At 44.4% G+C, this 22,271-nt stretch overlaps 1 protein-coding gene across 1 annotated transcript; it reads left to right on the top strand.

The window, feature by feature from the left end:
• The first annotated feature begins 3,135 nt into the window (after positions 1 to 3,135).
• On the top strand, positions 3,136 to 22,230 carry LOC110503195 (P2Y purinoceptor 3). The gene is made up of 3 exons (XM_021581561.3): positions 3,136 to 4,133; positions 16,817 to 17,255; positions 17,452 to 22,230. The coding sequence occupies exons 2-3, from the start codon at positions 16,834 to 16,836 to the stop codon at positions 18,155 to 18,157; spliced, it is 1,128 nt and encodes a 375-aa protein (XP_021437236.2). The 5' UTR covers positions 3,136 to 4,133; positions 16,817 to 16,833; the 3' UTR covers positions 18,158 to 22,230.
• Positions 22,231 to 22,271: the final 41 nt, after the last annotated feature.

The raw sequence follows: 22,271 nt of genomic DNA, 5'->3' as shown, positions 1-22,271 counted from the left end.
GGTGGTTTACCTTGGTAGGCTCTCTGACAGCGGGGCATGACGCCACAAGGATGGGCCGTTGGTGTCTGGATTTGGGGTCGCCGTTCCAGACCCGTCGGTCGTCTGGTCGTCATCCAGACTGGAAGATCTGGCCACTAACTTAGGCAGATGTTAACAACGCACACATACTCATGAAATATATATAATTACATGAATTCCCCAATGAGCGGCGTTGTGGCACTAAGTGATGGTTGTATGGGGACTTTGTTAATGGCTCTATCACTTCCTAAGTGTCAAAGGAACTGAACCGAAAAGGAATGAAAGCATAAACAAAAGATATACAAAATATAGTTCTCACACAAAAATCATCTAATTGGACTGTATTCTATATACGTCCAATGTTCTGGCAAAATGACTATCATGACATTGTCTCTCATGCCATATCTAGGGTTTTCCTACTTGGTGTGTTGCTTAGGCACTATCCTAAGTTGATAACTATATGATAAGTCTACAGCTGTAAGGCACTAGTTTTGGGCAGTCTACAGGGATGACCTATGGACTTCTGGGAAGAAAACTGGTGAGTGCTGTAGAGTCAAAGGCCTAGAAGTAAATGTTCAACCTTACTAAGGCTGGTAATTAGCTTGGACCCTTAAGTGATCCTAGCATAAATCCTAATTGGATGTTCCGTTGTGCATGTGCGTTTATGCTTACATAAAGCAGAGAGCGGGGGATGGTGCTCGCTGTACCCAAAGAGGGCAACGTCATGACAGTATTATATTTCTATGTTGGTGGTGTGTGTATGGTTCCCAATTGGAGGCAGCTGAGAATCGTTACCTCTAATTGGGGATCATACTTAGTGTGTCCTTTTTCCCACCTGCTATGTGGGATATTGTTTTGTATGAGTGCCAATGTGCGCTACGTATTTCACGATCGTTATATCTTTGTTGTTTTGGGAGTTTCACTATCATTAAAATGTGGAACTCTACTCACGCTGCGCCTTGGTCCAATTATACATACTTCGTTCGTGACAATGGCATAGAGAGAAATAGTTGACGCGGCATAATTCCTATAATAACTACAACCTAAAACTTCTGAACTGGAAATATTGAAGAACTGGGAATATTGAAGCACCAGCTTTCATATGTTCTCATGTTCTGAGCAAGGAACTTAAACGTCAGCTTTTTTACATGGCACATATTACACTTTTACTTTTTTTCTCCAACACTGTGTTTTTGCATTATATAAACCAAATTGAGCATCTTTCATTATTTATTTGAGACTAAATGAATTTTTATGTATGTATTATATGAAGTTAAAATAAATGTGTTCATTGTTAATTCAGTATTGTTGTAATTGTCCTGGTCCTCCAATAATCGGCATCGGTATCAGCGCTAAAAAAAATCATAATCGGTCGACCTCTAGTGAGAACAGTACAAGTGTCAGTGTTAATGCAACTACGGCAAGACTGTTAGTTCATTTTATTATTATGTTATTGTGCTCTGGGTTAACCATCTCTATCAAGATGTTTTACATTCATTTCTTCATTCACATGATGCCGTTGTTGGTGCAGGACATGAAATTCACATTGAAATGCTGTATATATTTATGTAGTCATCTGTTTGTTTATTTATTATTCCTTCATTCATTTAGCAGACGACGTGAAATGTGCATTTTATTCAAACATTATATAACTTGATGCAGAAGGGTGTTCATTGAGGACATACATTGGGCTAAGCTATATTTCAGTTGAGGACATATTTCTTCAAGGCTACTGGATCCTGAACAGCAGCCAGGCTTCAATATTGGCAGATTCTATAAAAAAAGGTAATAAAAGTTGAGGCAGGACCAGAGGCGTGTTGTATTATTTTGATTGTTTTCCCTCTGGAGAGAACGTGATGAAGCTCATCCATCATCTTCTGCACTTTATATTTACAGCATTATGCTGGCAGTAGAGTAGCTGCAGTGCAACCTACAGCATTATGCTGGCAGCAGAGTAGCTGCAGTGCAACCTACAGCATTATGCTGGCAGCAGAGTAGCTGCAGTGCAACCTACAGCATTATGCTGGCAGCAGAGTAGCTGCAGTGCAACCTACAGCATTATGCTGGCAGCAGAGTAGCTGCAGTGCAACCTACAGCATTATGCTGGCAGCAGAGTAGCTGCAGTGCAACCTACAGCATTAATGTTAAATATATGTTTTTTTGAAAATATTTGACCGTGCATTCTAGTGTTTTACTGTTGAAATTGCAGAAAAGTCTTACAGTGTGACAGCCCTCCCCCTCCTTTTTACGCGTGAACTCTACTTCTTGTGAGGAATTGATACAAGCAGAGCACACCTGTGGGAAGCTAGCCACAATAAGGAATAGTCACAATAGTGGAATTTACAGTTTGCCTTCAAAATAAAAGTCCCCTATTAAAACTGATAGAAACAGATACAAATAGTGGAATAATGCCATGTTTGGACGAGACAATGCTAAAAAAAAAAGAAGGTTGGAATGTCGTTTATATAACTTAAAGTTTTTTAAATATACATTTTTACAAACAGCAACAAAAAATCGTTCAAATAACACTGTGTATTTATTAGACTGCACAAATGCATTCATACAGTACATATATACACTGTGTATGCACTGTTCAGCCTTACCTATGGAGGGTGCACCAATGATATGGGGGTATCAGTTTACTCAGTGACACCTACAGAACACAACTATGCAGAGTTTACACAAATATTGGTGTCATTGGGTCGATATTGCAGGACTCTGAAGCCACTGTGAAATGATCCACATCATAAACTCACCATTCAACCTATTGTGCATTTGACATACACTGAATTATCCAAAATGATAAATCCCATATTGGTCTTTCAGTCAGGCCAACCCAATCTGTTCTGTTCATTAGGCTAACAGTAGGACTACTATTGAAACAGATCAACTGAGTCAGAAATTCACCAGTTTCAGATGTTTCACAATTTTTTTTCTGTTTTTCGTTCTCAAAGTCACACTTTTTTTTTAAACAGCTAAACAAAACAATTATATGTTCTAAGTCCATAACAATGCTTAAACCACACCAGGAGACCACTTTAGAAATCTAATAAAATGTTGATTTTTGAGAATGGTTACCCTTTAATTGACCTGTGCAGGCACGTGGCGCTACTGTTTGATTATCGGTGGTTCTGCAGCACATGAGATGGAGTTCGCAAAATAATTGGCCACTGGATTGATGCAAATAATCGTAATATCATTTTGACAGGTAGGCTACTTTGTAGCTAGTTAACGTTTAATAGAGAAGGTTTTTGGGAAAGCCTTTCCATCTACCAGAAGACTGTTAGTGGTGTCATTAGCATCACTATATTTGTCCTGTTTCTTAACGGTTTGAAACCTGGACGTTTTATTTTATATTATCAGGCATGTTTTACCTTGCTTCAAAGTAGCCTATAGACAAAACTCCCACCATAGAAACGTGAAGGTAATTATTTTCTAAACGTGTCGGTGGGGATTAAGAAGTGAGTATAAGCAATGCCCACTGAAAAATAAGAGGGTATATGGCGTATACCCTCCACTACCCCACTGGGCTGCCTACTGGGTGTGAGCAAGGTTCCTTGTTCAAGACACATGTAACGTCATTAGCACGGAGTAATGAGTTGGATTCTGTTTCCACATGCAAAAGTGATTGCTTTTGACAAACACTCTTTATCTGCCTTCCCAATGAAAAGTAGTTCGAAAATTCAAACGTATATATTTTAAGGAAAAGAGATGTATGTTTCTGGACGATGCACAATGCTGCCTTGTTGACAGCATGACCGAGCGGCGAAGATTACTGTTTGAGTTGAGACGGTGCTCCTCCCTCCGTGGTTTAGCCAGTTCAAGTCACGGGCCTGATAGACCGGTGCCGCGCGGCTCATCATACTCGAATCCGCCAAATGCCATTAATATCATGCTCTTTTGTGCTGCGGAAAACATGAAAATCAGTCGGACTTTATGAAGGATCTCTATTGATTGGCTTACTACTTTTTTTTTCATGAAAGTACTTCTTTGTTTGGGCTACTAGGCGACTGCCTGGTCAAACACGAGGTAGATTGAGGCACCTCCGCAGGGTTGGATCTCCCACTTGTTGACAGCTACAGAGAAAGTCGATATTTTTTGTCGCAGCTGCAGAGGTAAGAGTTACAATTTCAAATGCAGACGACTTTAAATAACTTAATTGGCACATTGTATAGTCATTATACCATAGTAGTCTGAAACATGTTTCCATATAATGTAAATCATGTTGGCAAACGAATTAAATATGATAAAATCTTCGAGTCAATTTTTTTTAGGCATGAGTTAATTACCTTAAAGGGGGGGGGGGTGTTGAGATCGAATTTAAAAAATGATCATGAAATATACCCATTAATTGTTGAATAATATAATTGATAAATGCCTAGTGAGCTTATACTTATTTTACTCCATTGTTTGTAAATAAAGTAATGTAAACCAATACTGTATCGCCCCATAACACGATTTAAAACTAGAATCTTGTTTCATTGTTGGTCAGTCCTTTCATCCATAACTTTGTGAATTTCAGAGTGGATACATTTGTCCAGTCCTATCCCTCAGTTGTTTACCCAAACAGTGGCATGGTAACTTCTATGTTATTGTTTGATCTGCAGATTCCCCCCTTTAAAACGTATAGCAATTTTAACCGGTCTTCACGTGTCAACAACACCAGGTGTCCTAATATTGCTATTCAATAACCTTCACTGTGTCATGATGAATGGTTGGGAATTTGTAGTCCTGTTGCTGTCATTTGGAAAAACAGGAAGTCTTCTTTTGGTGGTGCACTTTAGAGCAGTGTGTTGATAAAGCCAACCCTTTGAGTTACTCTTTCCTCAAGTACACACACACACACGTTGTTTGAGATTCAATAATATTTTTATTAGAAACGGCAAGCACTATGTTATGCATATGGAGTACAGTACCCACTCAGTTTTACAGCTTTCCATAGCTCTAGCTCTACCTTCCTTCCCAGACATGTTTAGGCTACTCATTGTTTCCCATTTCCCCTATATGCATTTAGCAGTGACATTTATCATGGACTCCTGCTAACTCTTCCTCCGCTGCTGAATAAACTCCTAGGGGAAAACCTGCTAATTATTTATAAAAACACATGGCCGATGAGTGATATACAGCTGGTGCTATGACGGCGTTCTCTTTAACACCTCACAGCAGAATAGTGTCTGTCTGTCTGTGTACACCTGTGTGTGTCTGTCTGTGTACACCTGTGTGTGTCTGTCTGTGTACACCTGTGTGTGTCTGTCTGTGTACACCTGTGTGTGTATCTTTTGTGATGGAAAACATCATATGTGTATAGTGACCACAGCTGTGTTTCCAGTAAAAGTCCTGTTGGGTGGGACCACACCGGACATTAGTCAGGGTCCTGTGGGTGCTTTCTCTGTCTCCACTGGCACAGACATAGTTGACATAGAGGATGGAGGGAGATTGAGAAGCAGTGTGTATTCTATGTTAACTGCTTCTCTCTCCTGGTCTGATGGGGGGGGGGGGGTAACGTTCAGTCAGGCATGGATGGACTATACAGGTTGGTGCCGTTGCTACAGATGGTGGATTTGAGGAGTTCCCCCCCTTCATATTAAAGTGCTTTGAGACCTGGTGAGGAATAACAATACCATCCATTAACATGGTTTCCTGAGCAAGGCAGTTAACCCACTGTCCCCCGGGCAGTTAACCCACTGTCCCCCGGGCAGTTAACCCACTGTCCCCCGGGCAGTTAACCCACTGTCCCCCGGGCAGTTAACCCACTGTCCCCCGGGTGCCAAAGACGTGGATGTCGATTTAAGGCAGCCCCCCCTCACCTCTCTGATTCAGAGGGAAGGCACATTTCAGTTGAAGGCATTCTGCTGGACAACTGACAAGGTATCCCCCTTTCACTTTCCTTTATTGGTCAGAGTTAACTGTCCTGCATGTCTCTGTAGTTTTAATAACGGTCCTTTCACCAGCTGCACATTCACTTCCTCCTCGCCTTGCGAAACCATGACAACTTCTGCCTCGGTGACAGAGGTGTCTGTACAAACCCCTTGACGATGCACTAGAGAGGCTCTTCAGAGCAGAAGTGCCGAAACACCCCTGTAGGATCTCCTTTTGGGTGTAACTGAAAGTCAGGAGCTGTAAGACTGTAGGGGTTTGGAGACTAAAAATAAGTAGTTTGTAGAATTGATATTGAGCTACAGTACTTAACGAATAAGTAGTTTGAAGAATTGGTATTGAGCTACCTGCTGAATAAGCTGGTCTACTAGCTATGACATCAGATAGCTTGATGTTGCACTTAGCAGCGCAGACCGGTGTCAGGACGCTTAGCAGAGCAGACCGGTGTCAGGGCGCTTAGCAGAGCAGACCGGTGTCAGGGCGCTTAGCAGAGCAGACCGGTGTCAGGGCGCTTAGCAGAGCAGACCGGTGTCAGGGCGCTTAGCAGAGCAGACCGGTGTCAGGGCGCTTAGCAGAGCAGACCGGTGTCAGGACGCTTAGCAGAGCAGACCGGTGTCAGGACGCTTAGCAGAGCAGACCGGTGTCAGGGCGCTTAGCAGAGCAGACCGGTGTCAGGACGCTTAGCAGAGCAGACCGGTGTCAGGACGCTTAGCAGCGCAGACCGGTGTCAGGACGCTTAGCAGCGCAGACCGGTGTCAGGACGCTTAGCAGAGCAGACCGGTGTCAGGACTCTTAGCAGAGCAGACCGGTGTCAGGACGCTTAGCAGAGCAGACCGGTGTCAGGACGCTTAGCAGAGCAGACCGGTGTCAGGACGCTTAGCAGAGCAGACCGGTGTCAGGACGCTTAGCAGAGCAGACCGGTGTCAGGACGCTTAGCAGCGCAGACCGGTGTCAGGACGCTTAGCAGCGCAGACCGGTGTCAGGACGCTTAGCAGAGCAGACCGGTGTCAGGACGCTTAGCAGCGCAGACCGGTGTCAGGACGCTTAGCAGAGCAGACCGGTGTCAGGACGCTTAGCAGCGCAGACTGCTGCTTCTGTGCATCAGATCAGCTTTTTAGCCTCTTTCCAGTCACTCCATGTCCCCCCTAGTATTGGATCCCCCCTAGTGTTGGTTCCCCCCTAGTGTTGGTTCCCCCTAGTGTTGGTTCCCCCCCTAGCTGTCCCGCCCCCAGCTGTTCCCCCCCTAGCTGTTCCCCCCCTAGCTGTTCCCCCCCTAGCTGTTCCCCCCCCTAGCTGTTCCCCCCCCTAGCTGTTCCCCCCCCTAGCTGCCCCCCCCCTAGCTGCCCCCCCCCTAGCTGCCCCCCCCCTAGCTGTCCCCCCCCCCTAGCTGTCCCCCCCCCCTAGCTGTCCCCCCCCCTAGCTGTCCCCCCCCCCTAGCTGTCCCCCCCCAGCTGTTTCCCCCCCCAGCTGTTTCCCCCCCTAGCTGTTTCCCCCCCTAGCTGTTTCCCCCCCTAGCTGTTTCCCCCCCTAGCTGTTTCCCCCCCTAGCTGTTTCCCCCCTAGCTGTCCCCCCCTAGCTATCCCCCTCCCCCCTAGCTGTTTCCCCCCCTAGCTGTTTCCCCCCCTAGCTGTTTCCCCCCCTAGCTGTTTCCCCCCCTAGCTGTTTCCCCCCCTAGCTGTTTCCCCCCCTAGCTGTTTCCCCCCCTAGCTGTTTCCCCCCCTAGCTGTTTCCCCCCCTAGCTGTTTCCCCCCCTAGCTGTTTCCCCCCCTAGCTGTTTCCCCCCCTAGCTGTTTCCCCCCCTAGCTGTTTCCCCCCCTAGCTGTTTCCCCCCCTAGCTGTTTCCCCCCTAGCTGTTTCCCCCCTAGCTGTTTCCCCCCTAGCTGTTTCCCCCCTAGCTGTTTCCCCCCTAGCTGTTTCCCCCCTAGCTGTTTCCCCCCTAGCTGTTTCCCCCCTAGCTGTTTCCCCCCTAGCTGTTTCCCCCCTAGCTGTTTCCCCCCTAGCTGTTTCCCCCCTAGCTGTTTCCCCCCTAGCTGTTTCCCCCCTAGCTGTTCCCCCCCCTAGCTGTTCCACCCCTAGCTGTCCCCCTCCCCCCCTAGCTGTTTTCCCCCCTAGCTGTTCCCCCTAACTGTATCATCCCAGGGGGAGAAGCCAGCTCTGATGACAGTAATCTGTAATGGTAGGTGTTGTTTGTTGTAATATTGACCCACAGTAGCACACAGAAATCTGGACACAACTTGTTATCTTGAAGTGTTGGTGTCCCCCGATGGGTTAGGTGAGGGTCCGATTTGGGTTAGAAATAAACCCTGGTAACTTCCACTTTTTCCTGTATGTCTATTTTAGAGTTATACCTCGTCTGTCCTGAGATTGATTGATGGGGTTTGTTTCTAAGGTTACGACGTCTGTCCAGATTGATTGATGATGCAAATTGATTAAACCAGGTGTGTGTGTGTGTGTGTGTGTGTGTGTGTGTCTCAGAGCTGTAGACAGGGCGACCGCCCCCTCATCCATCCAGTAAAATCCCAGACTGAAGAGGAGACAGCAGCATTAGTCATTGATTAGGCTGAGGAAAAGATACCTTCCTCGCATGGTCAGGGATTTAATCAGACAATTTCATTATTGTGTGTGTAATCACTGTGCACGAGAAAGAGCACATGGAAGATGAGGCTTAATGTTATCTTGTTGATATATCTGATGTGTCTGGTTTTGGTCACCTGCTCGTGCAGTTCATAAATAAGTGTGTGTGGTTACTGCGTGTGCCTGGGTGTGTGATCTCCACACGTGAAGTGTGTCTGACAGCTTCGGCAGTGTGTGAGTTTGCACCTGTCTATGCTTCCTGAGCATTCTCTGGATTAGACACACCAACACACTAGGTGGGCTCTCTGGAGCTTTTTATTGGAAATGCACACACTCCTCCGAGATGTTTTCCAATAACATGAGAGGCGCTGGGCAAACACTTTGCCCACAGGGCCATGGCAGCACTTCAGGGGGCTGGTGAGGACACAGAGAGGGAGTACTTCAGCCATCACACACATTCACAGAGAGGGAGTACTTCAGCCATCACACACATTCACAGCGTACTAGAGAAAGTGAGAGATGGGGGGGGGGGGGGGGGGGGTTAAATCAGCTGCCAGGAAACTGGTACTTCAGCAATCACACACACACACTGTGATGTGGAATATTGGCACTCCCTTTCATCCCCCTCACTTGTCATTCCTGGTATGAAATGTTGTGAAACCATGCGTCACTGTTCAGACAATAGAAGCCTAGTATGTTTGTCTGAGATTGGCTTTGGAAGTCAGCTCTAGCAATCTAACACTTGCCCACTTGTGGTTTGGACTGAGAGAGAGATGTGGGTGATAATGATGACGTTGATGGTTAAGAGGTTAAGAGATTGACGTGAAGGGGCTAGGATAAGATATTGATGGCAAAGGGGCTAGGATAAGATATTGATGTTGATGGCAAAGGGGCTAGGATAAGATATTGATGTTTAAGAGATTGATGTTGATGGTGAAGGGGCTAGGATAAGATATTGATGGCAAAGGGGCTAGGATAAGATATTGATGTTGATGGCAAAGGGGCTAGGATAAGATATTGATGGCAAAGGGGCTAGGATAAGATATTGATGTTGATGGCAAAGGGGCTAGGATAAGACATTGATGGTGAAGAGGTTAAGAGATTGATGTTTATGGTGAAGGGGCTAGGATAAGAGAGATGTTGATGGTGAAGGGGCTAGGATAAGAGAGATGTTGATGGTGAAGGGGCTAGGATAAGAGATGTTGATGGTGAAGGGGCTAGGATAAGAGAGATGTTGATGGTGAAGGGGCTAGGATAAGAGAGATGTTGATGGTGAAGGGGCTAGGATAAGAGAGATGTTGATGGTGAAGGGGCTAGGATAAGAGAGATGTTGATGGTGAAGGGGCTAGGATAAGAGAGATGTTGATGGTGAAGGGGCTAGGATAAGAGAGATGTTGATGGTGAAGGGGCTAGGATAAGAGATGTTGATGGTGAAGGGGCTAGGATAAGAGAGATGTTGATGGTGAAGGGGCTAGGATAAGAGAGATGTTGATGGTGAAGGGGCTAGGATAAGAGAGATGTTGATGGTGAAGGGGCTAGGATAAGAGAGATGTTGATGGTGAAGGGGCTAGGATAAGAGAGATGTTGATGGTGAAGGGGCTAGGATAAGAGAGATGTTGATGGTGAAGGGGCTAGGATAAGAGAGATGTTGATGGTGAAGGGGCTAGGATAAGAGATGTTGATGGTGAAGGGGCTAGGATAAGAGAGATGTTGATGGTGAAGGGGCTAGGATAAGAGAGATGTTGATGGTGAAGGGACTAGGATAAGAGATGTTGATGGTGAAGGGGCTAGGATAAGACATTGATGGTGAAGGGGCTAGGATAAGAGATGTTGATGGTGAAGGGGCTAGGATAAGAGAGATGTTGATGGTGAAGGGGCTAGGATAAGAGATGTTGATGGTGAAGGGGCTAGGATAAGAGATGTTGATGGTGAAGGGGCTAGGATAAGACATTGATGTTGATGGTGAAGGGGCTAGGATAAGACATTGATGTTGATGGTGAAGGGGCTAGGATAAGACATTGATGTTGATGGTGAAGGGGCTAGGATAAGAGAGATGTTGATGGTGAAGGGGCTAGGATAAGAGATGTTGATGGTGAAGGGGCTAGGATAAGAGAGATGTTGATGGTGAAGGGGCTAGGATAAGAGATGTTGATGGTGAAGGGGCTAGGATAAGACATTGATGGTGAAGGGACTAGGATAAGAGATGTTGATGGTGAAGGGGCTAGGATAAGACATTGATGGTGAAGGGGCTAGGATAAGAGATGTTGATGGTGAAGGGGCTAGGATAAGAGATGTTGATGGTGAAGGGGCTAGGATAAGACATTGATGGTGAAGGGGCTAGGATAAGACATTGATGGTGAAGGGGCTAGGATAAGACATTGATGGTGAAGGGGCTAGGATAAGAGATGTTGATGGTGAAGGGGCTAGGATAAGAGATGTTGATGGTGAAGGGGCTAGGATAAGACATTGATGTTGATGGTGAAGGGGCTAGGATAAGAGATGTTGATGGTGAAGGGGCTAGGATAAGAGATGTTGATGGTGAAGGGACTAGGATAAGACATTGATGGTGAAGGGGCTAGGATAAGACATTGATGGTGAAGGGGCTAGGATAAGAGATGTTGATGGTGAAGGGACTAGGATAAGACATTGATGGTGAAGGGGCTAGGATAAGACATTGATGGTGAAGGGGCTAGGATAAGAGATGTTGATGGTGAAGGGACTAGGATAAGACATTGATGGTGAAGGGGCTAGGATAAGACATTGATGGTGAAGGGGCTAGGATAAGAGATGTTGATGGTGAAGGGACTAGGATAAGAGATGTTGATGGTGAAGGGGCTAGGATAAGACGTTGATGGTGAAGGGGCTAGGATAAGAGAGATGTTGATGGTGAAGGGACTAGGATAAGAGATGTTGATGGTGAAGGGTAGAGGTAGAGGTCGACCGATTAATCGGAATGGCTGATTAATTAGGGCCGATTTCAAGTTTTCATAACAATCGGAAATCTGTATTTTTGGACGCCGATTAAAATATATATTAGTTTTTTTACACATTTTATTTAACTAGGCATGTCAGTTAAGAACACATTCTTATTTTCAATGACGGCCTAGGAACAGTGTGTAACTGCCTTGTTCAGGGGCAGAACTACAGATTTTTACCTTGTCAGCTCTGGGATTCAATCTTGCAACTTTACAGTTAACTAACGTTAGTCCAACGCTCTAACCACCTGCCTCTCATTGCACTCCACGAGGAGCCTGCCTATTACGCAAATGCAGTAAGAAGCCAAGGTAAGTTGCTAGCTAGCATTAAACTTATCTTATAAAAAACAATCAATCATAATCACTATTCAACCATATTAATGACCAAAGGCTTGTATTTCTGTGTGTTATTATATTATAATTAAGTCTATGATTTGATAGAGCAGTCTGACTGAGCGGTGGTAGGCAGCAGCAGGCTCGTAAACATTCATTCAAACAGCACTTTTGTGCGTTTTGCCAGCAGCTTTTCGCTCTGCTTCAAGCATTGCGCTGTTTATGACTTCAAGCCGATCAACTCCCGAGATTAGGCTGGTGTAACTGATGTGAAATGGCTAGCTAGTTAGTGGGGTGCGCGCTAATAACGTTTCAAACATCACTCGCTCTGAGACTTGGAGTAGTTGTTCCCCTTGATCTGCAAGGGTAACGCTGCTTCGAGGGTGGCTGTTGTCGATGTGTTCCTGGTTTGAGCCCAGGTAGGAGCGAGGAGAGGGACGGAAGCTATACTGTTACACTGGCAATACTAAAGTATTGTCAAAGGTATATGAAATACAAATGGTATAGAGAGAAATAGTCCTATAAATACTATATTAACTACAACCTAAACCCTCTTACCGTGGAATATTGAAGTCTCATGTTCTGAGCAAGGAACTTAAACGTTAGCTTTTTTACATGGCACATATTTCACTTTTACTTCTCTAACACTTTGTTTTTGCATTATTTAAACCAAATTGAACATGTTTAATTATTTATTTGAGGCTAAATTGATTTTTTATTTATGTATTATATTAAGTTAAAGTAAGTGTTAATTCAGTATTGTTGTAATTGTCATTATTACAAATAAATCCCCCCAAAAATTGGCCGATTTAATCGGTATCAGCTTTTTTTGGTCCTCCAATAATTGGTATCGGCGTTGAAAAATCATAATCGGTCGACCTCTAGTGAAGGGGCTAGGATAAGAGAGAGATCTTGAAACCACAGACATAAAGTCGTGGCCAAAACGTTTGAGAATGACACTAATATTAATTTTCACAAAGTTTGCTGCTTCAGTGTCTTTAGATATTTTTGTCAGATGTTACTATGGAATACTGAAGTATAATTACAAGCATTTCATAAGTGTCAAAGGATTTTATTGACAATTACATGAAGTTGATGTAAAGAGTCAATATTTGCATTGTTGACCCTTATTTTTCAAGACCTCTGCAATCCCCCCGGGCATGCTGTCAATTAACTTCTGATCCACATCCTGACTGATGGCAGCCCATTCTTGCCAAATCAATGCTTGGAGTTTGTCAGAATTTGTGGGTTTTTGTTTGTCCACCCGCCTCTTGAGGATTGACCACAAGTTCTCAATGGGATTAAGGTCTGGTGAGTTTCCTGGCCATGGACCCAAAATATCAAAGTTTTGTTCCCCGAGCCACTTAGTTATCACTTTTGCCTTATGGCAAGGTACTCCACCATGCTGGAAAAGGCATTGTTCGTCACCAAACTGTTCCTGGATGGTGGGAGAAGTTGCTCTCGGATGATGTGTTGGTACAATTCTTTATTCATGGCTGTGTTCTTAGGAAAAATTGTGAGTGGGCCCACTCCCTTGGCTGAGAAGAAACCCCACACATGAATGGTCTCAGGATGCTTTACTGTTGGCATGACACAGGACTGATGGTAGTGCTCACCTTGTCTTCTCCGGACAAGCTTTTTTCCGGAAGCACCAAGCAATCGGAAAGGGGATTCATCAGAGAAAATGACTTTACCCCAGTCCTCAGCAGGCCAATCCCTGTACCTTTTTCAGAATATCAGTCTGTCCCTGATGTTTTTCCTGGAGAGAAGTGGCTTCTTTGCTGCCTTTCTTGACACCAGGCCATCCTCCAAAAGTCTTTGCCTCACTGTGCGTGTAGATGCACTCACACCTGCCTGCTGCCATTCCTGAGCAAGCTCTGTACTGGTGGTGCCCAGATCCCGCAGCTGAATCAACTTTAGGAGACGGTCCTTGCACTTGGACTTTCTTGGGCGCCCTGAAGCCTTCTTCACAGCAATTGAACCGCTCTCCTTGAAGTTCTTGATGATCTGATAAATGGTTGATTTAGGTGCATTCTTACTGGCAGCAAAATCCTTGCCTGTGAAGCCCTTTTTGTGCAAAGCAATGATGACGGCACGTGTTTCCTTGCAGGTAACCATGGTTGACAGAGGAAGAACAATGATTCCAAACACCACCCTCCTTTTGAAGCTTCCAGTCTGTTATTCGATCTCAGTCAGCATGACAGAGTGATCTCCAGCCTTGTCCTCGTCAACACTCGAGAGAATCACGGACATGATGTCAGCTGGTCCTTTTGTGGCAGGGTTGAAATGCAGTGGATATGTTTTTGGTCGTGGCCAAAACTTTTGGCCACGACTGTACAATCCAAGAGTGGGTAGTGGGGGGCTGACAGACAGGCATTCCCACTGCTAAACACTGTACTGGATTTTCCAGCATATTAATGTTTCTTATAAAAACAAGAAGTGATGCAGTCAGTCTTTCCTTAGTTAACTCTGAGCCAAGAGAGACTGGCATGTATAGTATTTACATCAGCCCTCTGATTACAATGAAGGACAAGACGTGTCGCTCTGTTCTGGGCCAACTGCAGCTTAACTAGGTCTTTCCTTGCAGCACTGGACCACACGACTGGACAATAATCAAGATAAGATAAAACTAGAGCCTGCAGGACTTGCTTTGCGGAGTGTGGTGTCAAAAATGCAGAGCATCTCTTAATTACAGACAGACCTCTCTCTCCCCATCTCTTTATTACAGACAGACCTCTCTCTCCCCATCTCTTAATTACAGACAGACCTCTCTCTCCCCATCTCTTAATTACAGACAGACCTCTCTCTCCCCATCTCTTTATTACAGGCAGACCTCTCTCTCCCCATCTCTTAATTACAGACAGACCTCTCTCTCCCCATCTCTTTATTACAGACAGACCTCTCTCTCCCCATCTCTTAATTACAGACAGACCTCTCTCTCCCCATCTCTTAATTAGACAGACCTCTCTCTCCCCATCTCTTAATTACAGACAGACCTCTCTCTCCCCATCTCTTAATTACAGACATACCTCTCTCCCCATCTCTTAATTACAGACAGACCTCTCTCTCCCCATCTCTTAATTACAGACAGACCTCTCTCTCCCCATCTCTTAATTACAGACAGACCTCTCTCTCCCCATCTCTTAATTACAGACAGACCTCTCTCTCCCCATCTCTTAATTACAGACAGACCTCTCTCTCCCCATCTCTTAATTACAGACAGACCTCTCTCTCCCCATCTCTTAATTACAGACAGACCTCTCTCTCCCCATCTCTTTATTACAGACAGACCTCTCTCTCCCCATCTCTTTATTACAGACAGACCTCTCCTCATCTCTATATTACAGACAGACCTCTCCCCATCTCTTAATTACAGACAGACCTCTCTCTCCCCATCTTCACAGCCATTGAATCTATGTGTTTCGACCATGACAGTTCAGTCTAAATTAACATTAACTAATTTAGTCCCTTCAATTTATTCAACTGCCACACCATTCATTACCAGATTCAGCTGAGGTCTACAATTTAGGGAATGATTTGTACCAAAAGCCATAACACAAGTTTTCTCAACAACAGGTTATGGTCAATAATATCAAAGGCTGCACTGAAATCTAACAGTACAGCTCCCACAATCTTCTTATTATCAATATCTTTCAACCAATCACCAGTCATTTGTGTCAGTGCAGTTGTGTGCCCTTCTCTATAAGCATGCTGAAAGTCTGTTGTTAATTTGTTTACAGAGAAATAGCATTGTATTTGGTCAAACACCATTTTTTCCCCAACGGTTTGCTAAGAGCTGGCAGCTGATAGGTCTGCTGTTAGAACCAGTAAAGGCAGCTTTACCACGCTTTGGTAGTGGAATGACTTTGGCTTCCCTCCAGGCCTGAGGACAAAGACTTTCCTCTAGGCTAAGATTAAATATATGACAGATAGGAGTGGCTATAGAGACAGCTAGCATCCTCCGTATCTTTCCATCTAACTTGTCAATGCCAGGAGGTTTGTCATTACTGATCAAAATACTTGTCCCACCTCTCCCACAGTAACTTCACAAAATTCAAACTTGTAATGCTTTTCTTTCATTATTTGTTATTTTTTATACCTTTAATACCATGACTTACTGTTCTTTGTTGGCATTTCCTGCCTAAGTTTGCCCACTTTGCCAATGAAGTAATCATTAAAGTAATTGGCAACATCAAATGGTTTTGTGATGAATAAGCCATCTGATTTCATTTGTTCTTTCTTTATATCATTGATCTTGGCTTCAGAATACAGTTTCTTCCTCTTTTTGTTGAGTTTAGTCACATTATTCCTCAACTTGCAGCCAGCCAGTCAGCCAGCCAGCCAGCCAGTCAGCCAGCCAGTCAGCCAGTCAGTCAGCCAGTCAGCTGTGCAGTCAGATTTATTAGCCACTCCTTTTTCCCCATCAGAAATGCAGAGAAACATGTTTAGTTTCTTTTAAAAAGAAAGAAAAATAAGTATATTTTTGACATAGAATGAAGCATAATGCTTATGGCTCTAGATTGCAGGAAAAAGGTGTTTCAGGTGTTTGGAAAAATCCTAAATGGTCCAATTTGCGGACGGGGGGCCAAGCCCCCCTACAGAGCACCTCCCCTAGCCATCCTCATGTACTTTGTGCCCCCTCAGATTTTTGGGGTTCATGACGCCAGTGCTAAGAGCTGGCAGCACGCTGTGTATCTAACCTAACATAGCGTAAAAGTGTATGCATCTCTGTCTGAGCCTAAAAGAACGGGCACAATGGATGATGGTCATTGTAGTTAATGATCATGTTTCTGCACTGAACTAGGTTGAAAACTACAACTCCCTTCAGCCCTGCATTCCACATAGTTCCTGACTTGATTTATATTGTGAATTAGTTGCGTTGGGCTCACAAAAAAAAACTACAAGGAATTCAAGTAATTGTACCGATGTCAGTCAATTAGTTATTTAACAACCACAAAATAAATAATTGGTTAATTGCGCAGCACTGCAGGGTTGTCAACTTTGATGCAATTAACACACTCCTCTCTTCCCTGTTTCAGAATGTGAAGCTGTTGCCATGTCAATATCCTCTCTACAAGTGTTCTCTATGGAACCGTTCCTAAATGGAACATTCACAGCAGAAGGTTCCTCCTCTGGACCATACACAGAACCCCACTCGGAGGACAACCTCATCGCCTTGGGCGACAACAATGTCTCAGGGTCAGACTGCACCTATAAGGAGGATTTTAAGCGCTTCCTACTTCCTGCCATCTACAGTGTGGTCTTCCTGATTGGTCTGCCTCTGAATGGAGTGGTCATCCTGAAGATCTGGAGGTCACGACCCAACCTGACCCGGAGCAACGTCTACATGCTCAACCTGGCCACGGCTGACTTCCTGTATGTGATGTCACTACCTCTGCTCATCTACAACTACGCCAGTCATGACTACTGGCCCTTTGGAGAGCTGGCCTGCAAACTGGTCCGCTTTCAGTTCTACAGGTAGTAGAGCTACTCATTAACTGACCTATTCATATCATAGTTCTATAGATTACTTGAAAAACTCATACTTACAGTTCTACAAGTAATAACAAGTCATACACTGCATGTTACCTTTCTGCGGAGAGAGCTTTAGGTGTATTGTAGAGAGAGAACCCTGTCATTATAACATCAGAGATATTATTTATTGTTTCCACAGTAACCTGCATGGCAGTATCCTGTTCCTGACCTGTATCAGCCTCCAGCGCTACGTGGGCATCTGCCACCCTATGGCCGGCTGGCACAAGCAGGGGGGTCGCAGGCTGGCATGGGTGGTCTGTGGGGGAGTGTGGCTGGTGGTCGCCGTCCTCTGTGCCCCCACGTTCCACTACGCCTCCACAGGAACACAACGCAACCGCACCGTCTGTTACGACCTGAGTCCACCGGAGCACTCGGCTGACTACTACCCCTATGGGATGGCTCTGACCTGCCTGGGCTTCCTGTTGCCTTTTATGGGCATCGTGGCGTGCTACTGTCGCATGGGTCACCTCCTCTGCCGCCCGCCGTCCTATCAGGGTGTTAACATGGCCGCCTCAATGGAGAAACGGGACAAGGCGGTGAAGATGATAATCATTGTGGTGACGGTGTTCGCTGTGAGCTTCCTGCCATTCCACCTTACTAAAACCATGTACCTGTTGGTACGAACCTTACCAGATGCTCCGTGTGCGACACGGAACCTGTTCTCGGTGATCTACAAGTGCACCAGGCCGTTCGCCAGCATGAACAGCGTTCTAGATCCTATACTGTTCTATTTCACACAGCCGCGGTTCCGCAGGAGCACCAGAATACTGGTCACCAAGATCACCACTCTCAGAGACCGGGAACCAAGATGTGAGAAAGTGAAAAACCTAACCAAGAACCCTTGATTATTTAGAATCCATGTTTAACTCGAAACTCATTCAATGGTAAACTCACTTTGAAACAAAATAACTAAGGTGTGTGTGTGTGTGTGTGTGTGTGTGTGTGTGTGTGAGATACATCCATAGTCCACAGTTGTATTACACCTAGATACATGGGTTTCGGGTACTTAGAACCCATCCAGAACCCTCATTGACTTCTGCTCTGCCGGCATGGGAACAAGCCAGTGTGTTTGCTAAAATGCATGAAGTAGTCAGCCACAACACTGTGTTTGGTTGCCATAGTATTATGTAATGCATCCTGTATGTCTGTTTACTATATGAGCCACTAGGTGGCGTGTGTTACCTACATGTCCCATGGCCTTAAAGGAATAATCCACCCCAAACCACAAATTCCTATAATTAACAGTGTATAACACTAATATAAGAAAACATTATACACTGCTCAAAGAAATAAAGGGAACACTAAAATAACACATCCTAGATCTGAATGAATGAAATATTCTTATTAAATACTTTTTTCTTTACATAGTTGAATGTGCTGACAACAAAATCACACAAAAATTATCAATGGAAATCAAATTGATCAACCCACGGAGGTCTGGATTTGGAGTCACACTCAAAATTAAAGTGGAAAACCACACTACAGGCTGATCCAATTTTGATGTAATGTCCTTAAAACAAGTCAAAATGAGGCTCAGTAGTGTGTGTGGCCTCCACGTGCCTGTATGACCTTCCTACAACACCTGGGCGTGCTCCCGATGAGCATGCCGGGCCAGTCCATAGCACGGGTGGGCCAGTCCATAGCATCAATGCCTTCCTCCTGCAGGAACTGCTGACACACTCCAGCCGCATGAGGTCTAGCATTGTCTTGCAGTAGGAGGAACCCAGGGCCAACCACACCAGCATATGGTCTCACAAGGGGTCTGAGGATCTCATCTCGGTACCTAATGGCAGTCAGGCTACCTCTGACGAGCACATGGAGGGCTGTGCGGCCCACCAAAGAAATGCCACCCCACACCATGACTGACCCACCGCCAAACCGGTGATGCTGGAGGATGTTGCAGGCAGCAGAAAGTTCTCCATGGCGTCTCCAGACTTTGTCACATGTGCTCAGTGTGAACCTGCTTTCATCTATGAAGAGCACAGTTGCGAATTTGCCAATCTTGGTGTTCTCTGGCAAATGCCAAACGTCCTGCATGGTGTTGGGCTGTAAGCACAACCCCCACCTGTGGACGTCAGGCCCTCATGTTCTGCCTTATTATTATTCGACCATGCTGGTCATTTATGAACATTTGAACATCTTGGCCATGTTCTGTTATAATCTCCACCCGGCACAGCCAGAAGAGGACTGGCCACCCCACATAGCCTGGTTCCTCTCTAGGTTTCTTCCTAGGTTTTGGCCTTTCTAGGGAGTTTTTCCTAGCCACCGTGCTTCTACACCTGCATTGCTTGCTGTTTGGGGTTTTAGCCTGGGTTTCTGTACAGCACTTTGAGATATCAGCTGATGTACGAAGGGCTATATAAATAAATGTGATTTGATTTGATTCATACCACCCTCATGGAGTCTGTTTCTGACTGTTTAAGCAGACACATGCACATTTGTGGCCTGCTGGAGATCATTTTGCAGGGCTCTGGCAGTGCTCCTCCTGTTCCTCCTTGCACAAAGGTGGAGGTAGCGGTCCTGCTGCTGGGTTGTTGCCCTCCTAAGGCCTCCTCCACGTCTCCTGATGTACTGGCCTGTCTCCTGGTAGTGCCTCCATGCTCTGGACACTACGCTGACAGACACAGCAAACCTTCTTGCCACATCTCGCATTGATGTGCCATCCTGGATGAGCTGCACTCTGACCAAAACATCAGCCAGGAAGCAAAGGAACTGAGAAGTGGTCTGTGGTCACCACCTGCAGAACCACTCCTTTATTGGGGGTGTCTTGCTAATTGCCTATAATTTCCACCTGTTGTCTATTCCATTTGCACAACAGCATGTGAAATGTATTGTCAATCGGTGTTGCTTCCTAAGTGGACAGTTTGATTTCACAGAAGTGTGATTGACTTGGAGTTACATTGTGTTGTTTAAGTGTTCCCTTTATTTTTTTGAGCAGTGTGTATATATATATATTTATTTTTTTGAACAAATATTTAATTTTTAGCTATTTGAAAATCGATGTGGAAACTTTTGCAGCTCAAGTCAACTACAACACATGCAATGCTCTCTTTCTGGGCTTGCGAGCAAACGTGGCTACACACAACAATAGCAAAGTCAATATCAGCATGTAAAGTAGCTAGTTGGCTGTAAAATCACCTAAACAATCTACTATCAATTTAGGAGTATATCTCACTGTTCAGTTTGCAGTTCCTCTCTTCCCAGAGTGAGTACAGAATACCTTATGGCAACAATGATCCATGGTTTCAACAATGATCCACGTTTCCCCACAGGCACACAGTATGCATTGCAAGATGGTACTTGAAGGACAAAACTGAGTTGAATAAATTGGTACAGTGTTTTAGATTGAGCATATCTAAGTGAAATGTTTACTTTGTCATGATATTTGCCCGAAAAGCCGGTCTTTGGAGGATATATTGACACGGGTGTTGTTAGGCCCGAGACACTGGCTATGGGGGAATTATTGAAACAATGTTGCAAATGTCGGAGATCGAGACAGCAAGGTTTATACAAATCTCGGCTGTTGAATACTAAATGTTAGTCCCAAAAAAATGTGAGAATGTCTAAATGCTTTTTTATAGTGGAGATGAAGTTTATACATTTCCTGGCTGGGTGGATGAGACAGTGGATTGCGCAGTGAGATGGAACAGAGTAAATCGGCATTTAACGTCATAGATTTAGCCGGTGGTAATTTGCGGAATAGACACCGGCTGGAATGCGGTTTTAACCAATCAGCACTCAGGATTAGACCCACCCGTTATATATGTAAATGAGTGGATGAGCTCTAGACAAGTATGCCCATCTATTGGCCGATTTGGTGATCTGGAGTGCAGGGAATTGTTTTTAAAAGCTTTTATGAAACGTGATGAGAACCATCTAGCTATGACGCGTTCCTACAAGATTTCCTGATTTCACCGACTGACCACTTCCAAGTTAAATCACTAGGAAATGTTTTATTTGACCTACCGATAGAACACATACTTTCACCAAATTGGCCAGAGTTTCATTTAAAAATATATATATATATATATATATATTCTGGGGTTGAATTATCCTTTTGAAAGGACTGTGTGTTTCGACTGTGGTGACCTTGTTTCTTGTGTGTACTGTACCTTTCCTATCTAATAGGTATTTAGACATATTTTAAAGGTGAGAATGTCTGAGACAAACATTTTAAATGTCTTGAAATAAGCACTTGTATGCATGACAAAACGCGTCCCTGGCATGTAGATGGATACTGATGCTTTGTGGTCTAATTCACTGCTCAATAGTTTTGCCACTACAGGATGAGGTCTAGTTTTATTTTAGTTAAATGTTGCTTAATGTGTTTTGTTTTTCTGTTTATTTTTTTTCAAACCATGGCCTTGTAAATACACAAGTCTCCAAGAGAATATCACAGGACTGACAGATCCGCTGTTTTTCCCATGTGTATCAGCTGCAGAAGATTGGATTACTCAATACCACAAATTATTGGCTTGTTTTGGTCAAATGTGAGTGACAGCTGATGTTTTTGTTCCTAAGTCTGTCTGGAATGTGATTGTGTGTGTTGTGTTTGTTTAACCTCTTCCTTAGCTTAAGGCCCTTAATGAAGTGATACGTTTTATGTGTGGGGCACATGTCTGTATGGGTCTAATAGGAACCAAGGTAGATGTCAGATGCTCTTCTTGGAGCAGATATATTTGAGTCAGTGTATTCTTTTTTTTTTTTTTTTACAGTGAAGTCTTATTTTTATAACATAAAGAGAACGTGAATTATATTTTTGTTACAAAATTAGTTTTTATTTCTTCACTTCTGTTAGTACATGTATTTATTAGTTGAGCTGTTTCCTGCCTCTGCTTTGTAGATGGCCTCTCCAATTTAACAAGCCTGTTGACACTGTAATAAACTTGCTGTTGTCAATAAAGATTACATCTATCAACCAAATGAGTTTTATTCTGGTATACAGTTCATATATTCATT

The sequence above is a fragment of the Oncorhynchus mykiss genome, chromosome 24 (genome assembly GCF_057628025.1).
Source record: "Oncorhynchus mykiss isolate SJ-2025 chromosome 24, ASM5762802v1, whole genome shotgun sequence".
In the NCBI taxonomy this organism is placed as follows: domain Eukaryota; kingdom Metazoa; phylum Chordata; class Actinopteri; order Salmoniformes; family Salmonidae; genus Oncorhynchus; species Oncorhynchus mykiss.
Note: the sequence above shows the minus strand (reverse complement) of the source record. Positions and strands in the feature narration are given on the sequence as shown.